General features: G+C 40.5%; 1 protein-coding gene across 1 annotated transcript in view; it reads left to right on the plus strand.

The window, feature by feature from the left end:
- Positions 1 to 19,329, plus strand: part of THSD7B (thrombospondin type 1 domain containing 7B) — a 314,098-nt gene that overhangs the window by 163,298 nt on the left and 131,471 nt on the right. Inside the window, exons 9-13 of the mRNA XM_065637807.1 lie at positions 4,278 to 4,469; positions 7,940 to 8,174; positions 10,460 to 10,575; positions 16,886 to 17,018; positions 18,685 to 18,788. Of these exons, the coding sequence (XP_065493879.1) occupies positions 4,278 to 4,469; positions 7,940 to 8,174; positions 10,460 to 10,575; positions 16,886 to 17,018; positions 18,685 to 18,788 (780 nt within the window). The remainder of the gene's footprint in view (positions 1 to 4,277; positions 4,470 to 7,939; positions 8,175 to 10,459; positions 10,576 to 16,885; positions 17,019 to 18,684; positions 18,789 to 19,329) is intronic.

Genomic DNA, 19,329 nt, shown 5'->3' on the forward strand with positions numbered 1-19,329 from the left:
CTAATGGTTTTCTTAACGGAAACTTTTTTTTTTTGGTTAGGAAAGCACACATTCAGTAAGGCTAGGAACAGAAACTCTGCTTAAAACATGAAACAAAGAGCATGTGAGAAGGAACGCTGTGGCTCCTGGGGTGCTGGAGATGTTGCTTCAATTCTTACACCTGTTATAGATCAGAGGTTGAATCTTGTGTGTTGCGCCTCACAGGTGATGGCTAAAGCCACACATACCTGGTTATGCTCTTGTTCTATTTTCCCTCCTCTCCTTTTAAATATGTTTTTTAAAGATTTGGATTTTGTCCTAATACAGAGTCTAGACATTTGAAAGCTTTGAAACCTTAAACATTTGATAACATGGAAAAATATTTTTCCTTTTTCTCTACTGTCATGTTATATTTCTTACTATGGAATAAGTCAAAAAGAGGAATATTTTCAAGGTGCTGTGCTGATCAAGACTAGCATGAATCAACTAATAGGTGTAACTCTTTGTAAAATGTAGGTATAAGTTCTGTTTTACAGCTAGTGCTTTCCGTGTGCCTTTGTATTAGCAGTAGTTGTTTATGGTTACCCAAAGGATACAAAGCATTTCCCCAGCCCTGCTTAGTTTTCACCATGTGTCCTCAACGTTAGGATGAAACTGTTCAATTGTTCAGTCACCGTCCTGACCAGGTGTCCGCCTACATCTTGGTAACAGCTGTGGATTTGTACTGTACAGCAGAAAAAATACTCTTCAGAGTAAACATAATACCTTGAGACTAGTTCTGTGCAACTGGACAGTGTCAAGGAGAAAAAAAACCCGAGCAAGTCACGTCTGAAGGGAGCCACAATACAGCGGTGGTAACCTCTGGGGTAGGTTGGATTGGATGGGCTGGATCTGGTCCAGGCTAACTAGAGGGCTCCACAAAACCTAAGACCTTTTTTTGCTTTTCTTCTTTCTTTGAAAATGTCTTCTGTCCTTTTGCCTTGAATGGCTCAGTTTACTGATGAACGATGCACTCAGATTGTTCCAACATCACAGCAAGTTGCAAGTAGGACCCAGTCTCCCATCAAGAGAGTGCTGCTCTGGGCTCTGGCCAGGAGAGACTGGGTACCTGACCTGCCATCTGGGTTTAATTCCTGCTTACCACAAGAATGAACTTCAGGGCAATTTCACAGTTTCTCATCTAAAAAATGCAACTGGGTGCCACAGTTGTAGCCGTCATGGTCAGTGCTGTCCTTTTCCCTGTTTCTCCTGAAGGAAAAGTGGCTTTCACCAAGGCTGGCATCCTTCTGTTGTGATTCCCCACCCTGCTGCTCTCCAGGGCTGATTTCAGATGCTGAGTCTTGACATCTATACACATACTTGGAGAGAAATTCATATTGCATTCAGGTGCGTAATTTAGGTGCTTAAAGGCATTAGTCTTATTTAGGGAGGGAGAAAACGTCATCTAGAAAGATTGTTCAGAACATCTGAGATGAGAATTACACCTTCAAGGTACTGGGTGGACAATTTGGAAGCTCTGGAGAATTTAATATTCCCTGTAAATCTGTGACAATGCATAAAGCACACTTTAGATGCATCTTGTACTAGTATTTTTCATGGAAAATGAAAGATTATTACCTCCCTTTGTAATATACGGTAGTTTTCTGAGAATTCTCTGCCAGGCAGCTGGTACAGAAGAACGTTTCCCTTCTGCACTAATACAAGCCAGTAATTAAACCTGAACACAGCGAATAGAGCTATAAAGTAAATCAAAGAGAGTGTTGAATTGTACCTTCATGCACCAGGTGGTAAACTCTTTATAATGAAACTCAAAGCTTCCTTTCTTTGCTGAGGAGCCACAAATTGCAGCATTACTGTTGCTGTAACCTGCTGTAAATCCAGTGTGAAAAGAAATCATGGAGGGAAGAAGAGGAAGAATATTTTGCTCCTTTACCTCCCTTCCATGCAGGGTGGTCACTTGAAAATCTGTGGCACCTGGGCTTGTGGGTGGAGGAAGTCATCCCAAAGGAGACCTGTCTTCTGGGTGGAGTGACTTGGACTTTGTAAAGTCGGATTAAATCAGTGGAAAGGCTCTCCTGTCTTTCAACAAGTAGGGTTTTCTCTGATGCTTACATGTCTAGCACAGTCTGATTGATGGAAAAATTGGGCTGAATCCCCAAATTCAGTGAACTTCATGGCGCTCCCTTGCTGTAAGTTCCATATATAATGAAGATAACCTCTTGCATGGAGAGTCAGGGAACACGCTTGCAGGGCCAGTGTCCCAACTCATCCCTTCTCATTCAGAAACCTGTTACTGACTGTTTGTGCGCTTCCCTGTGTCAGTGATGGGAGAGGAGAGACATTTTACCCTCCTTCACCAAAGCGTGTGATCTCTTGATGCTACCATACCATTGACTCTTACAGTCGTGCCAGCCCAGGATGCCCTCATGTTATCTGCCGCAGTACAGACAAGCTGTCAAAATGTTAGCAGGGATTTTGATGCTAAAATGACTTGGGAAGACAGCTGGAATAAGGCTTACAGGTTTGTTTGGTGGGTTTACATTGTTTGTTTTTGGTTTTTTTTTTCCTAAAGATAGTTCTCAGCATTATATGAGCATCCAAAGCAGCAGTGCTGATAATGGGCTGGTTGAAGCAAATGATGGGGGCTGTCTGTAGGGAGGGTGGTGATCTCTGTTTTCTTACCGAGTAGACTCCAAGTAGTAGCGCAAAGATTGTGCATATTGAGCCTTCCTCAATGATCCTAGGCACGTGCAAGGGAAAGGGAATATGAAAATAAAGTATTTTTAACCATACTTGCAGTCTGATTGCCTGCTAGATTCTCCGTTACTTCTCATAATACACTTGGAAAGTTTTATTTGTGCCTGGAGGGTGACGAGCCTGTCTTCATTTAGGGATGCGGCTGCAGATGATACCACCGCGCTATTGACAGCTTTATGTGCTCTCCCCAGCAGCCTCTCTTATTTACTCACTCGTACATGTGTTGCCTTGCAAAAGCTGTGCAGTTTTCTACCCTCGTTATAATTGCAGCCTGGGCTTCCTTCTCATGGAGCCTGTTCCTGTAGCGTGAGGTGAAAGAGCCAGTTGTTGCCGTTATAATTGTGGGTTTTTTTCCCTAGGTATAATTGAGCCTGGATAGTCATTATGTTTTTTTGCTAGGTTCGTAATTAAAGAAACCTTGAAGGTGAGCTTTGTAACTTATTATAAGGGGAAAAGAGGAGGTAACGTTCAGTGTGAGCTTTGTTGTTTATGAACGGGTAGATTCGAGCTTCCAGAGATTTTGGATACGTAGCTGAAAATTCATGAGGGTCCAGAAACACTAAACAATAGAACAGCGTAACAAAGTCAGTCATGCTGTTCATTGCTTAGCTTATAGTTTTAAGACATTAGGTGTAATTTGGTACTAAAAGAGTTATGTTTTATGAATTTTTATCATGTCCTCATAAATTCTATGTAATTACTAAAATTACTGGACATTTCCTTTGTTATTTTAAAAATAAAGACATGTTTTACTTTGCTTTTTAAAAACAATAGTTCCGTGTGTTGGACTCCACATGACACCCCTCAAGTGCTTTGTTTTGCTGCTCCTTCTGCCAGCAGTTCTTTTGGTTGGTAGGTTTTTCCCCACCAGTCTGCTATGTCCTACCTTGTTGAAAGAGGTTTTGGAAGATGCTTCTTATCAGGAGGTATGTTTTGGTCCAGGTCTCTTGGTTCATCTCCCACAGAAAGTATTTCTCCCTTGGATGGGGGTGGTCCAACATTTTTGGAACTCCTAGTTTTTGGATGAGAATCAGAAATAATAGCGGTTCATTCTGGTGAAGTTGCAGGAGAAGGGCCAAAACATCTATTGGGCACTTCTCTGGCTTACAGGCAAAAGAAAACTGCCTTCTGTGGGGACCTGCACAATTTTTGTTGTGGAAAATAGGCTCTGTACGCAAAGACTGCTGGAAAATATGGGGCAATTATCGTCAGTGCTGTTGATAATTGATCTTACAGCTCTCTGTTTACTGAATTATCTCATTACTCATGCTTGCCTGCTTTATAAAGTGGACTGCAGCCAAGATGTCACACACACAAACTTCAAACACATCGTTTTCTTTTTTGCTTTTCTGAAGAACCACTTGGGTTACCTGTTCAAGTATTACACTTTCAAGCCTGAAGCTGAACCATGTGCTCTTTTGGAGTGTATTCCTCCACAGGCCGGTGGACACTGGACATATAGTGAGCCTGTTTGACGCAGACTGTGGATGTTGAACCAAGCCGAGCCTTCCTCCACATCTGTCTTGTTTTGTTTGCTCCAGGTGAGGAGGTAGCACATCACCTCTGCTCTGAGCTTCCCCGTCCTGAAGTTGCGGCTTGTGAAATCCCTTGTGCGACGGACTGTGTTATCAGCGACTGGTCCCCGTGGTCCCCGTGTTCCCATTCGTGCTCCAGTAAAAATGCTGAGGGCACTCAAAGCAGGAGGAGATCCATCTTGGCCCTTCCAGCCGAGGGTGAGCGGTAAACATTTTGGATTAATCACTATTTGTTTGTTTAATTAGTTGACTTGCATTCCTCAGCCAAACTGTGTTTAGATCAGAGCTAATACTAATGCTATAACGATGAGGAGTTATACTTAATATTTGTCTATACTTCATGCCTAGCGACTAAAAGATCTTTATGGGCTTGAGTTAATGCATGTGGCAGAGAAATTCTGTCACAGTTCCAAATTACGTACTACAGTCTATGAATTACTGTCTATTGAGGGCCAGTCTGTGTGTGAATTTACTTGAAGAGAGCTACATCCTAATGAAATTGCTGCATGACACAAACTCATCATGTGAGTGTCTTTATATAGGAACATATTAGTACCGATTTAGAAAAGAACAGTGAGCTGTGAAAAATGAGGAAATAGAAAAGGACCTGTTTATTTTATTAATGACCTAGAATGTATTGACCTTCTTGTTTTTCTGTTGTAGCAAGTAACTAGCTCTTGATGAATATATGTAATTTCCTCTGGATCTTCAGGGACACATAATGTATCTGGATTTGTACATATCAACATCATGGTACAATTATTTATACAAACTATTTCGTATTAGGAGTGTAGTCATATAACTACAGTTACAAATACGATAATTCATTTATGTGTTGGTTTATCACACAGGATTTGAAAGGTATCGCAAGTGCATAAAAATTCATAAGATGTGAACAGGTCTAATAGACTGAAGCCTTGTTGACACAACAAAACCATCTACTATTGTCAGCGCTATGTGCAGCTAATGCAGCAGCAAAACACTTTTAGATGCAAATCTAGTCTAGGACAAGCTCTGTTAAGTGCTATTTTGTAAATTATCATTAAAGCCACCCACTGTTTCTGGGGCAATGTAAGGACTTGATCTTGCAAACTCTTACTTATGTGAGTGGCCTGTATTCAAATAAACATCTTTATAAGCACTTGCAAAGAAAACTGGGACCCTTCAGGAGGAAAACTGCTCTATAATTGTCTATTGAATGACAATAACTACTACTAAAAAAGTCTATGAGCTGGAGAATAATTAAAAGGAAAAATACAGTTGGCTTCATATTTTCCATGGAAGTAGCAAAATGCAAATAACAGGTAAATGTGGAACTATGAAAGTGAAATGTTGAAGAAGTGAATTCTGAAAGTATGTAAGCTTCAGTCATCTCAGCTTGAAACACACTAAACTAAAAATGCTGTGCTTTGATCTGGATACTTTAAGTTTCTCAGGAAGAAATAATTAACCATTAAAATCAAATGCCTCAACTTTTTCTGTGCATCTTTAGCAATGAGTATAATGGTTTGCTTTGCAGAGTCGCACATCTGCATACAGATAAATAGTGATTGATTTGAATTTCTGGAGATTAGAAGTGGATTTAATACCATTATCACTGCGATACTGAGGCAATGTTATGTTACGTGCTTCCTCTGGCTCTTCCATGCTCAGCTCACAGCCGAGCCACCAACTTCCACAGAGCTCTGGTACCTTTGCAAGTGACATTTCATTTGTCCCCCATTAGCTGAGGCAATCCCAGCTGTGGCTCTGCTGTCTGAGGACTTGTGGATGCCATCCCACGGGCTGACTTCGGTTCAAACCCTTGGATCCTTTTCTCCAAGCTGTTCACCAAATCCCAGAATATAATAACCGGGAGGCTGCTGATGAAACTAAAAGGGCTTAGTTTAAATCAGGTTTGAAAAGAGTTTTCTTTACACAGCAAACTTCTGAAGCGTGGTCCAAGAGGAGACTGTGGAGGCAGGCAGTCTTGGCAGGTTTAACACAGATTAGGGGAACTGATGAACAACAGGTCTATAAAAGTCATAAATGCTGACTAAAAAGGCTAGGCAGTGGTGTGTTGTCCTGCTTTCCTTGGACAAAAGTTGTCAACGAACTTCAGAAAGTGGAAAGGCTTTTGTGCTTTTGCTAAACAGCATCTCCTGCTTTCAGTTTTGCAGATAGGCTGCTTGGATGGACCACGTGGCATTTCTTATGTTCTTAAGTTAAAACTGCTTCGTCATTACTCTCCTTTGTTTAGGAGACCTTCCTTACCATGGCTATTCTTGAAAAAAAACCTGATTTTTTCCCTGGGAAAGTCAGATTTTATTTTTTTTTTTTTTTTTAATGGACCAGGCATTTTACCATTTGCTTGCTACGCTGGTTTTTTTCATGTGCTCGAACACACAAGGGCAATAACTGGTCTGCATTTTTCCTACCAAGTAGAAATCTTCAGGAAAGTATTATAAGTTACCTGGGACATTCTCTACTCCATCATCATACTAAACATGTCTGAGATGGAACACTACATGGAACAGTCCATTTTCGTGAAAAGATGAATGGTAATGTAACATGATTATCCAAATTAGTGGGCTAAGAAATTTCTATCCCTCTTTTTTCTCAGTGCTATTGATCATGGCTGTTTGGGGTCCTACCTCATCTGGGAGGGCTCAGACCTGTGAGGTGGTAGCCATCCCTTCGAAGTGCAATTTGCCTTTATCCCCTGGGAATTTTAGTAGGGCGTAAAGATGCTCTGAACCTTGTGGTATCTGTCCCCGACACTTCAGTTCTTTCAAGACCTGTAGCACTTTTGCCACATCACATGTTGCCAAATTCTCCCTCCTGGAAGAGATAGGCTTTGATTTTAGTCATTTTTACTTTTTTCTTCCTAAAATGGCAGAGCTTACTGTTACAATTTCACCACATTACTCCTTAGCTTTTGAGCTACAAACATCTGCTGCTTTTATGGGATAAATTCAGGCTTCTGGCTGGAGTGTTAAAGCTTCTGGGAGGCTGTTCAAAGTCCTGTCCTTTGTGGATTTATTGCAAGTTGTTGACAAAGTGCAGTAGCTTAGCAAAATCTTTGGACACCAATTTGAAGGATGCTGCTTCAGAAAAGTAAAGGCTTCATATTCAAATCCTGACTTTCCAGTTTCCCCGCTTTGATTTGCAGGTACGGGTATGATTTGGTACATCAGGACTGTTCAGCACCCTCTGCAGGTCAACTCTTTAAGGCAACACGTGAATACAGTCCAGATATTAGAAAGAGATGTTCCTCCTTGGGAAATTAGCGAGGAGAATGAACATAAAAATAATGCTTAATTTGTCTTTAAACCTAATTGCATGTTTGCTGAGTGATACTGGCATTTAAATGGAATCAACTTGGCTGGGTGTAGGAGTATCAATAAGGTAACTCAGAAATATACTTTGCCTGTTTCTGTTTCCATTATGAGTTGGAATACAATTTTATGCAAGGCTAGTTTAATGGGGAAACAATATTTTAGAAGGTTGTTATTGCAACCATAAAGGTCAGCAGCTATATTTGAGCTTAATCTATTTATTTATTTATTTAAAATGGGGAAAAAAAACCCCAGACATTAAGCACACGTAACGATTTTATTTATTTTTCTACATCTTCCTTTTGCCACATGCTGTAAGATAAAATACGATGTTGTCTTGGCTCTTCCCAGGTGGAAAAGCGTGTCCTCCTGACCGAGCCCTGCAGGAGCACCGTGCCTGTAACGACCACCCGTGTGTGCATTTCTTCTGGGAAGCTGCTCCCTGGAGTTCCTGCTCTGGAGACACGCTGGGAACTGGGCTCAACGCGACTGTGAGCTGGAGCGGAGAAGCCGCGTGTGGAGTGGGTGTCCAGACAAGGAAGGTCTTCTGCATGAAGAACAGTTCTGGGCAGGTCACACCTAAAAGGTATTTAAATAGAGGTTTTTGGTGATGATTTGTTGTTACAATATATGACATATGAAGGCATTTTCAGCTGGTGTATGGAATCTGCAACGTTGAAAATAATTTAATTTCAGGACTAATTCCCCAGCTACTACTCCATCACTAATATGAAAGGGATTCTAATATGTAAGAAAAATAAATAGCTAGCCCATTTTTAATTTTCTTTGTAAATCCAAGGGAAATGCATGTTTTTAGTGGTGTAGATTTTTTGCTCTATTTCTAATTTACAGTTTTCTGCAGATATTTTTCCTGAAGGACAGATGTGAGGAAAATATAAAGTACATCTGAATATAACGTTCATCAGTACGTTATTAATAATGCTCTAATAAAATAGAAAAAGTAAATAGAGTTTGCATTATATTTACACAGGACCATACGTGTGATCTATATCATTCACTTGATTTATATAGCTTCTGTAATGTCATACCAACACGACTAAATTACATACTCTGCAGCACAAATATTCTGAGTTTTGCTTTGCTTTCCTAAATGAGGAAAATAAGTAGCACAGATGTTTTCCCTAATATCAAAAAATCAAGACATTGTTAATTATTTTTGCAGTGTTAATGAGTCCAGAGACTTACAACTGAGTTTCATTTCTTACTGTAGCTCTCCAAACAATCCTGTTCATATAAGCAGACTGTGTTGATTTCAGTAAAGTTAATTAAAATTCTTGAGGTTAATGAGATAAATAAAAGGAAAGAAATCTAGCATTCATTTATATCTAGAATCCATTGATATGCTGCAACTTTACCTAATTAACCATAGTGTTATAGAGCTATATAATGTCTAAAATAGTTGTTTGCCCATTCCAACTTTGAGACGGTGTAAGGGGAAATGGAGCTGAAGGGGGTAAGTAAATACTTATGTGAAGTATGTGAAGGGAAAACAGAGTTTCAGTGGTGGAAAAATGCTGCCAAAAGAAGAGATTTATGTACTGGGGACTTCAGAATGGGTCTCTCCTTGGCTTTGATGTGGTAGTTTCAATGCCATGGTGATCCTCGTGTCATGGAAGTGGCTGGATCAAAAAGTCCAAGTCCTTAAAAGAGCTTCTCACTGAAATTGTTTCTTTTGCTGCTTCACTGCATATTATTCCTATGGTGATAATCACACTAAAAATAAAAAACTTAGACCTCTTAGAAGTCTTTAGGAAGGCAGTTCTAAGTGAAGGAATAAAACCTCTGTGTTTCAAGATTAAATATTATTAATACCTTGTTACTGCCCGGGAGGGTCTGGACCGGTCTGATGCTGGAGGGGAGGGAAGCTCTTCTGCCACAGGCACCAGCTGTGGCTATTTTATATTTTATACTTTATATGTTACATATTATATGTATATATAGGAGGTGATGAAAACTGAGCCAAATTCATGTTGAGTTTAGAACTGCTGTGGTGGAAGTCTACCATTAATATGGCTTCAGAAATGACATTAACATTTGTGTGTTGGCATACTGTATTTTTTTATATTCTGCATTTTTCCTCATTTCATGAAGAAAAATTACACCCTACCTGAAGAAGGTACAAGGCATGGATACTAAAATTTTTGCAGAAAAATATTTCAATGTCTTCCGTTAGAGAACAGAAATCTGCCCTCTAGGATAATCATGCTTAATGAGAAGACAGGTCTCTTTATTTTCTTTTAAATTATACCTCTAAGTGTCATATTTCTATCTCAGTAACTGAATAATGACTTTAAGATTTCTTTTTCTTTACTAGTAGGGTTTGGTGGCATGTTCCTCTTTCAAATGGAGTCATTTTGTGTTGTGTAAATTACTCAGTATTTTTGAGCGATCTTTCTACTATAAATTAATAAAAATTAAAAAAGAGTAATTCCCTTTGTGCTGTCCCACTTGAAATGCACGATGTGCTTGATCCCAGAAAATTGTCCCTTTTCCAACCTTCAAGTTTTCATATATTTACTATCTGAGTCTGAAACTTTTATTAGAATATTTTTTCATTTAGGAGTTGAAAATAAATTTTAAAAATTCACAAAGCTCTTTTTACTACAATACGTTGTACAACTTTTCAGATAACAATCGAGGCCTCAGTCAAAGATCAGTGCTCACATCGGTCCTTTCACACTGCCCCAAGTGTACTAAATTCAGTTGGGTTGCGAAGAGAAGAAAAATAAAGTTTACTGTGAGCAACAGTCTTATCTTTGAGTCTTAGGAGTAAAATATTTCCCCGCAATTTGAATTTCTGGTTATATTTTTACATTTTGTTGTATTTTATCTTTGTGTTTGGATCGACAGATGTCCAGAGTCCATCAGACCTGAGACCACGAGGCCGTGTCTCCTGCCCTGCAAGAAGGATTGCATCGTTACGCCGTTCAGCGAGTGGACTCGCTGCCCAACAACATGTCAGCCTGGTGAGCCTTTACGAGGAGGATAAAATTTGGGGCAAAATTAGGGAATTGGCCTAAAAACATGTGGAAGTTGTAGTTCATGTCAGTCTAATAATTCTTAAGGCGCTCATCTGAGTGAGTTTTGGATTTGGGAGGTGGTTGACACTGATGTTTTTAAGGGAGATAGGACCCTTGTGAGCAGATTTGGAGGTGTAAGGTCTCTTCAACTGGAATAAATTCCTTCTAGGCTTCTACATTCAAAGTCAAAAGTCCAAGGCCCCAGTGTTATATGGCTGTACATGGAATTGCTCCGTTATGTGAAATTTATTTCTTTTGACCAACCTAGATGTATGTAAGGGTTGTGCAAATAACTCCTGTGCTTTGTGGTTTTTCAAGGACCATGACCTTCTTTGATCTAGTTGGGTAGCTTTTGCACACTAGGTGTTTAGCAAAGTTTCTTTATAATGATCTAGCGTTGGTTTTTGTGACAATTTGTGAGTTTCATAATTGTTCAGATGAAAGCCTTCTCAGTTATCAGAATATTTCATTTTTGTTGGTGACTTCCTTGCCCTTCAAAGATTCTCAGTGGATGCTCTGGCATAGTCCTCGTTAGATTTTACAAGAAAATGAGTTGCTTTCTAAAACAGTGAATCCTGTTTTAATTAGTAATTTATTTTTAGACTTTAAATGAGCTGCCTATGAAGAAGTAGAATAAATTACCTGGTAAATTACTTTGTTTATTAAATAATAGTCTACAATTAAAATGAGAAGAAATTAATTATTTAAATTCCTTGGTAGTGTTATCATTTTAATATAATTCTAAATTAAAACTTCTTAGATGAGGGAGTTCGCTTTTTGCTAGATCCGTTATTGATATAGCTCCATTGCAAGATTTTCTTTTTAATTTACATTGCACAATTAAAACCTCAGCATGATAATGAAATTTCAAAACCGCTGTACATATGGGAGTAGTTTGGGGGTTTGGTTTTTTTTGTAGAAAAGTTGTATTTAATGAAAACAATATACAGATGGTGTATTACTAAGCAGATCAAGCAGGAACAGGTATTGCCTGGCAGATTTAAAATTAAATGTGTACTGGCATAAGATCAGAGCTTATGCAAACATTCAGTCACTAAATCAGGTTTACACAGAACTTTACCAGTTAAGCTTTTTGTAGTTTATCTGAGAAAACACATCCAACTTTACTATCTAACAATAAAAAAGATGACATTTTCCCTACATTTAAATGTCATCAGACAACAGGCTGTCTTCTGGTGAAAGATTATCTCATACCTCAGAAGTGTAGACAGCGGTGAACTCAGGGCAAGAACAGATGGACAGACAACATAATTCACAAAAGAAGTGCAACTGAACCCAAACACCTGTTGGTGAGGCAGGAACAGGGAGGTTGTTGCACGTTATTGATTCTCTGCCATTTCAGATACTGAAAGGTGACAACTGTCTAGCGCAGTCTCCTATAATATATCTGTTTTAATGGGTCTTTGAGGATGAAGATAAACAAGAATCAAAGAATCAATATGGAGGTTTCAGGGTATGAAATGGTTTGGATGAGCAGCATGTAGATTTTCCTCTGTCACCTCCATAGCCGGTGCTGAAGGTGTCCTAGGGACGTACCCCTTTTCAGCATGAGTGATGTGCTACCTGGTCTCTCAGCATAGATTTAAAATGATGAGAGTAAAAAAAAACCACAAACCAAACACCTGACAATAAAGAACATTTTTTCATCTGTCTCCTGGAAGTAAATGGTACCTATAAGTACCTCTTCACTTCTGGCCATTGGTTGTCTGGGGAGAAGGTGAGAAATTGCACTGTTGCTTAATTCTGTAAACAAGTTTACATGAAACATTAGGTAGTAACTGTCCTATTTATTTCCCCATGCCTTAAATCAGATTTGAAACGAGATGGAGTAAGTGGCTGATGAAATTCATGGCATGTCATGATAAGAAATTCTAGTGACCTCTACCTTGTGTCAAGCAGTTTCTGTCAAGGATCTGCCACTTTCAGCTCTCATAAACGAACACCCAAGCAGAGCTGGTCAAAGCTAAAGACCTATCCCTTCAAAAGCTCTTATTTGTACAAAGATACTGAAGACAGCTCTGGTTTTGGTGACAGAAATTTTGGAGAGGCTGTGCTTATTATTTGTGTGCGCAGAGCCTGCGTTGACCAGACTGTACTGTTCCTTCTGGTCATGAGTAAAGAGGATGAAACCAAATGTTTCCCATAAAAGCTGGACCAGATATATCACACCTTACAGCAGTGAACAAGGATATCACCCCTCACCTGAGGATGGCGATGCACCTTTCCAAGCCCTGGGCAGGGTGTCAGGGAAGCCCTGGATGTCAAATGCAGTGGAAGGAAAGATGCAAAAGCAAGAGAGGAATGAGAAGAGTGGATTGATAGACGAGTCCAGTGACTCTGTGCAAATGGAGAGGACACTGGAGAATGGTGGGACAGGGAGGCGCAACTGGAAGTTGAGATAAAGCACCCCTGAAATTCTCAAACATTATTTAAGTTTCAAAGTCAAGGACATAGAATTTAAGATGGTCTTGAGATCCTGAGGTTTGATCTTTTCAGGACGGGGCAAGCATAGTCATGCTTGACATCAGCTGAAGTTCGGCTTTAAAAAGAAAGTCCTACATAATGCTAATACTCTGGAAAATCAGGCTATAGCAATTTAAAAATTATGTTCATTAACATTTGTAAGGAATGCTGTAGAAAAGCCAATGTGGAAATTCAATTTTGAAAATGGGGTTTGAGTAATGTGCAATAAATGTTGAGGATAATTTAGTTTCTTGAGGTGGAGAAAATTACTGTGGGAAGCTCATTTAGATTTGGTACTGATGAATAGGAAGGAAATGGCTAAGATTCTAATGGTGGTAGATAATTTGAATGAAAATCATCACAAAGTGATAGAGTTCACGATTCTTAGGAGAAGCGAAGGATGGCGATATCAGCAAGACATTTAAAACAAAAAAGGCAGACTTTCAACAAACTGAGAGAATTGGTAGCTACGCCTCCTGGGAACGTGTTCTATGCAGACAGAAGACCTGGAAGCTACCAAGACTGTACGAAGGGCTGAAGCCCTGCTGGACTTTTTATCCTGAAACTATTCTAATAGCAATCTAGTAGCACAGGGGAGCACGGCATGTGTAGGTCTGTATCTGATTGCACGTTCAAGCTTCAGGCCATGAAGAGAAAATACCAAACAGAGCTAGACAAGCCTTTTTTTCATCTTTTCTCATCATCAGAGTTGTTAAGAGTCTTGCTTTCTTTTTGATTGCCAAATTGTTTCACAAAAATTAGATGTAAGAAACCGAGAGTGCAAATTAAGCTATAGGAGGATATTAGATAAGATGAACTACATAAATGGATTAAAAGTAAGGAGATACTTTCTGAGAAACGAGGGAAACACAACGTGGGAACTGTACAGTTGCTGCCGTTGTTCCCAGTCTGCAGCCAGGAGAGGAATGGACTAAAGAATAAGTATTTCCATAAATGATATATTCCCATGTCAGTGGGGGGGTGTGAATAGAGAAGGAAGTAATAAAGTAATGCCAGAGCATCTAATAACTTCCTTCTGCGGTGAGAATCCTGAGGAACTAACTAAAACTCACTAATACCAAAACAAACAAACCAACCAACACCCAGCCCCTCACCCCATCCCTCCCCCCCAAGAACGGTCAAGGAAATTGTACATTTCTTATCCTATCTTTGTTATGTAGAAAAACACAAGAACAAGTTATTACTCAAGATATAAACATTTCAAGAATCAGATTCTAATACACTGGCCAGTATGGATTTATTGCGAACAAATCATGCCCAATAAATTTAATCTCTTTTTTCTGACAGCATAGCTGCTCTAATTAAGGGAAGTGGTAGATTTTTGACATATTAAACTTTTATCAGGAAGCTGAGGAACAGTGACTTGAATTAAATCACTGTTAAATGAGTACTCAGCTGCTTGAAAAATCACACAGTGGATATGACTATGAAAATAGTCCGTCTACTGCCTACCATCAGGTATTGATGCACATTGATAAGATGCCATGAGCCTTCTCCTCTCCAGGCTGAAGAGTTCCAGCTTTCCTGGTCTTTTCTTGTGTGTCAGATGCTCCAGTCCCTGAATAGTCTTTGTGGCTGTTCACTGGACTGACTCCAGTGTGCCTGTGTCCTCCTTCTCCTGGGAAGTCCAGAACTGGACACGACATCCAGTTGTCTCACCAGTGCTGAGCAGAGGGAAGTATCATCTCCCTGGACCTGCTGATGAGGCTCTTCCTAATGCAGCCCAGGATGCTGCGGCCCTTCTTTGCTGCAGGAGCACATTGCTGCCTTGTCATCAGCTTGTCCATCAGGACACCCACGTCCTTCTCTCCAAAGCTGCTCCCAGTCAGCTGGCTGAAAGATGTCCATTATTCACAATTAAACTGGGACATGAGCCAAAGGGAGCCTTACAGAAAACTCCTTGCCGCAGTTCTATGTGCTGTTTGTCTGAACAGCTTGCGTGCTTGAATAATAACATGAGTGGGTGGTGCAGAGCTGAAAGAGGCAGCAAACACAATGGGCAATATATTAAATGATATTGAAATAATTGAAAAATTTCTCCAAATGTGACTCAGGAAGGAAGAATTGATTGCACAAAGACAGAATGGGATGTAAAGAACTCAGTACTGTCTCAGGTGCCTCTGAAGATACAATGGACTGCAAAAGGAAGTCAACAGTTTGAAATGCTAAAACTCATATTGGGCTTGTCAAACTCACAGGCACGTTGTGTGTGAAAGACCAAAGGTGTTACTGTCCTGTGCACTGGGGAGGCTGCACGTGGGATTCCTTGGGCAGAGCCTTGTGAGAAAGTGGGCAGCGAAAGGCAATGGAACAGGACCTATGAAGAACTGTGTTTGCTTAGTTTAGAGAGGGGAAGGCTTAGAATGGATATAAGCCCTTGAAATTTCATAAAGGTTATGCACCAGATGATAGGGATTTTTTTTTTAAATATCTAGTGGACAGAAGATTAAAAAAGGTTTAGTTTAATTTACAGCAGCAATGACTTGGTCTAGATTTTAAGAAAGGGCTCTCTGTGAGGCTTTAGAGGTGCTGAATCAGGTGTCTGAAAGGAGACAGTGGGAAGCTGTGGAGCTGCCTCAGGTAGGAGCAGAAGGGGGATCGCCCCAGACACCCCTGTCCTGCCTCAGGGTCACACCTGGGGTGAGCAACCTCCTGCCTGGTCCAAAGTCCCTTTGCGGGGATCTCACAGTCATAGCATGTGTACAGCTGAAGGCTTGTAGAACTTGGTATTTTTAGAGCCAATCATTTTTACTGGATCTGTACTTATACTTTGTGTTAATGGTGTGACTTCTGATTTTTTTCCTTCTACTCTATTGCGCTGTAATCTTGATACTGCAGCTTTACCTTTATCTTGAGCTGGAAAATAATACTCATAAGTGGGCAAATTTACACGCTGCTTTCCTCTCTTGGACAGATTTGATGAAGTCCACTGTTAAAAGATGTTTGCCTGGTCTGGAATCCTTTATGGAGTTCTGCCGAGATCCCTTTTCCATTTTCTGTCATCTGTTTCTGCAGTGTGAAGAAGTACTAATGCCATACACGGCATTTAAACCAGCTCTCAGTTTGTACTTACCACTTACACAGCCAAGAATTGTGTTTGCTTTGGCTATAGAGATATGTAGATAAATCTTATCCTTGTCTTTCATGCTGCATTCTCTACTGTAGATTTCGTGGCCTGTGTTTCTAGATGGATTGATCTTGCATTGACTCAGGTTAAGTAAAGAGTTAGCCTCTCTTGTTGCAGTGGTTCTCCTGTCAGCAGATTATCATCTATAATTTCTAGACCCATAAAGGTGTGCTACTGGTAGCAGCCCGAGACCATCAAAATGTGTCTTCAGAAACAAAACTTTCCATTATGACAGTTTGGTGGGGATTTTTGGTTTGGTTTGGTTGGGTTGGGGTTTTTTTGGCCTTTATTTTTTTTTTCCTCCTGTTCAGGTGTTTGAGTATTTGCTTATACTTATTTTCTTGTCTGATTTGGTGTTCTGTTAAATAGACGGGTTTTGATGCATCTCTTAGGCTTTGATTTATCAACCTTCCAGGTGCTGTTCTGCTGAACTACTGGTAATTTTAAAGCAAGTAATGGTAGCTTTTGATCCAACATACCATTCCTTCCCTTTGCGTAGTGCCAGAGTGCTCATAATTTAAAACTATACATGAAACACAAAGCATGTTTTTAACCAAGACAGCCAGATCACTAACTCAGGGTGCCAACTGTGTCTGGAGTGCAGATTTTTTCTTTATTTTACAGGCAATGCTACTGCAGTTAAGCAGTCCCGGTACAGGATTATTGTTCAGGATGCTGCCAATGGGGGACAGGCATGCCCAGACACCTTGTATGAGGAAAGAGAATGCGAAGATATTCCCATCTGCCCAGTGTATAGGTAAAAAGTGTTAGCCTGGAATGAGTCTCTTGCTACTGGGTACCCACTTGTCCAGAAATGGCTCTTGTGTGATTATCCTGCACAATTTTCACCAGAAAACAACATAATACTGGAAAATGCAGTGTTGTAAAGAAATAATGTACCTTGTGCAACGTGTAAAAGTAGAGTTCAAATTGGAAATTTCAGTAGATGTGGCATAATCGTAAAAAACACCAGTAGACACAGCTCCTAGAAATAGTAACCTCAGGGTATGGTGTGTTTAAAGAAGCTATTACTGGGAACTCCCCCCTCAGTGTCTCTAAAAATCAATGTAAGCTATTTTGGGACCACAAGCACTCAACTGCCTTCATCGTAATTGTATGCTTATTGCAGAAACTCTTGTCTTTTCCCCTGATGCTCTCACTCCAGTGAATAATATGCACTTTAAAAAATTCTGATTAGACAAATAGTACAGCAGGGTGATTACTCACTGCTCTTCATTAAAATTCTGTGACCCATCTGTTATACAATATTAGTAAACAGAAAAGCATTATATCTTTGCATATAAATCTCCAGCCCACACATCCTGTAGGATGTGGTGATGCCAAAGCAGGAGTTGCACCGCTTGGCTCTGCCAGGCTCTGTCCCACATGGTGCCATGGAAAGCTGTGTTCTCCTGTTCAAAGCCCACTGAAGATTTTTCTTGTGTATTTTTGGTGACTTTGAACCATGCCCTATGAAATATGAGAAAGGGAAACTTCATTGGAGGATGGTGTGGCTTTCTAGAAGGTGAACCTTGCATCTGCATTTCAGTTCACAATGCTTATTTCAGGAATAATTAAAACCTTTTCCCTCTATTTCTCCTTAAGTCTCCACAGGATACAGAATAGAGTAGAATAGAATAGAATAGAATTAGAATAGAATAGGAATAGAAATGGAATAGGAATAGAAATGGAATAGGAATAGAATAGAATCATTTCAGTTGGAAGAGACCCTCAGGATCATCGAGTTCAACCATAACCTCACTCTAGCACTAAACCATGTCCCTAAGAACCTCGTCTAAACGCCTTTTAAACCCCTCCAGGGATGGTGACTCCACCACTGCCCTGGGCAGCCTGGTCCAATGCCTGACAACCCTTTCTGTGAAGAATTTTTCCTAATATCCAATCTAAACCTCCCCTGGCACAACTTGAGGCCATTTCCTCTTGTCCTATCAGTTGCTACTTGGGAGAAGAGACCAACCCCCTCCATGCTCCAAGCTCCTCTCAGGCAGTTGCAGACAGCGATCAGGTCTCCCCTCAGCTCCTGTTCTCCAGGCTGAACCCCCCAGTTCCCTCAACCGCTCCCAGCAGACTTGTGCTCCAGGCCCCTCACCAGCTTTGTCGCCTCCTCTGCACTCACTCCAGTATTTCAATGTCCTTTTTATGATGAGGGGCCCAAAACTGAACACAGGATTCAAGGTGCGGCCTCACCAGTGCCGAGCACAGTGGCACAATCACTTCTCTAGTCCTGCTGGCCACACTATTCCTGATACAAGCCAGGATGCTGGTGGCCTTTTTGGCCACCCGGGTACACTGCTGGCTCATGTTCAACGAGCTGTCAAATCATAATTTGTAACTAACGTTCTTGCTTCTGTTGCCTGTTTTCCAGTTTTAACCACTGAATTGTTAACGTTTTCCTCTTGCAGGTGGAAGACCCACCGCTGGGGTCACTGTGTGCTGGTGCCGGATTCGGTGAGACAGGGTGTGCCGGGACAGAATGAGGCATGTGGACACGGCCTGCAGTCGAGGGGTAAGCTTTCTCCATGCAGCCCCCAAATATTTAAGATGTTGGAATGTGGCATTTAAGTAGGATCTTCACTCTTTTACAGTAGCTAGTTTGGAAACTAAGTGACTGAAGCACTTAAAGTGTTTGGGAAGTGGACCCACTGTACAGTTTTGCGCCTGTGCTGGATGTTAAAGTACTAGTAGCATGATAGTATGGTTGGAGTATAGGAGGGGATTTATGCTTGGTATTCAAGTATCTTTACAATAACCTGCTCTTCTGCCTAAAGGTGAAGGACATGGGCTTTAAAAGAATCTATCTATAGGCCTCTATGAAGTAACCCTTTCTTGCTGCTAAAAATGGAAAGGATAATTTCCTCTTGATTTTAAATTTTAGTAACAATTTGCCTGAAGCCAAATTTTCACTAAGACTATTGGAGAAATTCAGTGTGGGTAAAGGCTTTGGGCTCCTGCCCTTGGCGTGATTAAGCGCTTGGAAATTACAGCGAATTTCACTGTTTAGAGTATGTGATCAGAGTCTGTAGTGACTCCTGTAGATGGCTGGAGAT

Source organism: Caloenas nicobarica, chromosome 6, assembly GCF_036013445.1.
Source record: "Caloenas nicobarica isolate bCalNic1 chromosome 6, bCalNic1.hap1, whole genome shotgun sequence".
Taxonomy (NCBI): domain Eukaryota; kingdom Metazoa; phylum Chordata; class Aves; order Columbiformes; family Columbidae; genus Caloenas; species Caloenas nicobarica.